Source organism: Anthonomus grandis, chromosome 1 (assembly GCF_022605725.1).
Source record: "Anthonomus grandis grandis chromosome 1, icAntGran1.3, whole genome shotgun sequence".
NCBI lineage: Eukaryota > Metazoa > Arthropoda > Insecta > Coleoptera > Curculionidae > Anthonomus > Anthonomus grandis.
Genome location: NC_065546.1, coordinates 47,994,345 through 47,997,143, shown reverse-complemented (window position 1 = coordinate 47,997,143; position 2,799 = coordinate 47,994,345). Strand labels below are relative to the sequence as shown.

General features: G+C 33.1%; 1 protein-coding gene across 1 annotated transcript; it reads left to right on the top strand.

The window, feature by feature from the left end:
- The first annotated feature begins 303 nt into the window (after positions 1 to 303).
- Positions 304 to 2,119, top strand: LOC126734839 (uncharacterized). Its single transcript, XM_050438647.1, has 3 exons — positions 304 to 542; positions 1,502 to 1,904; positions 1,965 to 2,119. Exons 1-3 carry the CDS (start codon positions 327 to 329, stop codon positions 2,117 to 2,119), a joined length of 774 nt encoding a protein of 257 aa, XP_050294604.1. The 5' UTR covers positions 304 to 326.
- Positions 2,120 to 2,799: the final 680 nt, after the last annotated feature.

The following is a 2,799-nucleotide window of genomic DNA, read 5'->3' as shown; positions in this document are numbered from 1 at the left end:
AATAACATGTCTTAAGCTGCGTTGACACGGGTCAAGTAAACTGATCATGTCAAATGAATACATATGAAATGAACGTTATTTGAACGTGTAAACCGACAATTCATTTGGCATGCTTGATTTCAGATGAATAACTCGCCAGTTGAATCTAGTTCAACTTTTTCGTTCATGTCGAAGAAAACAAAATGTCCGCGTCACGTTGGACGGAAGAGAAATCCATAAAATTTGTGTTATGTCACCAAAAATATCCATGTTTGTGGGACTGTACATGTTTAGATTATAAAAATAGAGATAAGCGGGCAGCTGCAATTACAAATATTATCACCGAAATGCGTGAAAATGGTATTATTATGACCATAGCCGAGGTAAAAATGCGAATTAAAACAATTCGAACAACATACTCTGCCGAAGTAAGAAAAATTAACTCATCTATGAAGAGTGGAGCATCAACTGACGACCTATATACACCTACTTGTGGATGGTTCAAAATTGCTGATGGTTTTCTACGAAATACAGTTATTTTACGTGAAATGCATGATAATTTGGTAAGTAAAAGTCAAATGAATCAGCTTGAAAAATATAATCAGATTATCATACAATCATATTCATCTGCCATGGCACTGAACCAGTAGTACTAAAATAATTAGCATAACTGTCGCGAATCTTTGAAGCACGTTCTGAATAATTATTAGTGCCTTGCCGGCCTAGTGGAATTGTTCCAAAAAATCCAAGTCCTCCAGATCTACTACTCCTTGGCTAATGTAAGTAGAGGGAGAAGTTTTCCGAAACCAGTTATGCAAGATTGTTGTTGTTTTTACAATCAACGTCGCTTTTTCTGGAGCAAGCGGAATAGGGCGTTCAAATATTCTAAATTTTGCTGCCAGTAGCCCAAAGGCATTTTCTGAAATACGTATTGGTCGGCTTAACCGGTAATTAAAAATTTTTTGTTCCAATGATAATTTTTTTCTGGAATAGGGCTTTATAAGATAAGATTTTAAGGGAAAAGCATCATCTGCGACAATAACTCCTTCTGAAGGAACGTTTAACTGTGAATTTTCTAATTTTTCATATAATGTACTTTGAGTAAAAATACTTGCATCTGAAGCTCTTCCTTGGGCTCCTATATTAACATATATAAAGCAATAATCTGCGTCCACCAATGCCAATAATACAATGCTGTAAGTTCCTTTGTAATTATAGAAGTCTGATCCTGCATTGGGTTTTGGGTTTCTTAATAAAATAATAGTTGGGAAATTGGGTTTCTTAATAAAATATGTTTTCCATCTAGGGCCCCAATACACATCGGAAAGTTCCATTTTGTTGCGAATCCTTCTTGTATGTTCTTCCAGCGAGCTTCGGTATCGGGAACTTACAAAAAAAGATCTAATTACGAAATATTAATACATATTTTTTAAAAGTATCTACAAAATGTGCTACGAATACGTTTACAAAAAGACCATTATTTATTTTGTAAATAATTAATAGATATAATTATTTTTTTAAGGCAAGTCAAGTATCATCCAATGATGGTGTTTCAGAAGATTTACCCAGTACGTCGGAACATTCACCAGCTAGGACAACCCAAGCCAATTCTGAAAAAATTGGGGTTATCCCGAGGGTTACCCAAATACCTAAGCGTAAAAAAATAATTCAGAAAAGTGATCCTGCTACTACAGCTGTAGAAAAATTAGAAAATATATGCAAAACTAGTGCAGACGCATTACAGGAGGATGAATTTGAAATTTATGGAAGATACATAGCCTCGCAGCTACGATCGATGGACCTAGAAAGAGCTATTGATGTTCAAAATCAGATTAACAAGATTTCATCAAAGTCAAGAATAAAAGACATCAAATGCAAAAAGAGTCTCCACAACACTTTTTCAATTTCTCATCCGAAAAAGAGTTGTAAGTTTATAATTAAGATTAATATCTAATGTTGTTTATTAATATGAATAAATTTTTTAGTAGTAGATATAAATTCACCACCACCAAGTAACCAGACTGAAGTTGAGGTATATTCAGAAGAGGATAGTGATATAACGTTTATTGAAAAACCTGGGTATTCTAGTGACATTTTGTCACAAGCTCTGAATTCTATTTTCCGATATACTGATTTGTAAAATGTGTCAATAAAGTTATGAAATGGAAAATAACATCTTTTTATATTTTTAACTTACCTTAATAAATTCTTCCAAAGCTTCATAAATTGCTTCTAGAGTTTCAGGAATAAACCGAAAAATTGTACTTTTGGGAATTCGGTAAAAATATTCTAAGCTTTTAAAAGAGTCTCCTGTGGCTAAATAATGCAGAGTTATTTCTAATTTTATTTTTGGTGAAATTGCTTCACGCATAACAGTATCCATTTTTGGTATAAATTTGATCTAACCTTCCCCAACTAAAAATTGAATTGCAGTATATTCATTCTTAACAAATTTTCATAATCCTTTGGTTCTGCATCTACTAACTCTTGAATTAATTTAACGGATGGCCCTAGAAAACTTCGTCATTTAATCCATTCCCTACACCAAACTCTTCTTTTTCGTCGATTTTTTTTATTCTGGATTGATTTTCTTAATTCATTTGCTATAACTACCACAATTTCCAAAACAATGCGATTCATTTCTGTTCTAGACGCCATTTTTATTCAACTGAAATAACTTCAAAGCAAATGAAAAATGTAAACCTCTTTATAATATCATCATTTCATATGAATTCATTTGATATGATCAGTTCACTTGACCCGTGTCAACGCGGCTTTAAAGACACGTAGCGGCGCTTCCTTCCTAAAATATGGCTTTAG

What these genes read in the sequence shown, in the direction of transcription:
- LOC126734839 (XM_050438647.1), top strand. Translation starts at nt 327, where the DNA reads ATGCGTGAAAATGGTATTATTATGACCATAGCCGAGGTAAAAATGCGA. An exon ending in GTGAAATGCATGATAATTTG is followed by an intron (nt 543 to 1,501) that starts GTAAGTAAAAGT and finishes TATTTTTTTAAG; the next exon opens with GCAAGTCAAGTATCATCCAA. An exon ending in TTCTCATCCGAAAAAGAGTT is followed by an intron (nt 1,905 to 1,964) that starts GTAAGTTTATAA and finishes TAAATTTTTTAG; the next exon opens with TAGTAGATATAAATTCACCA.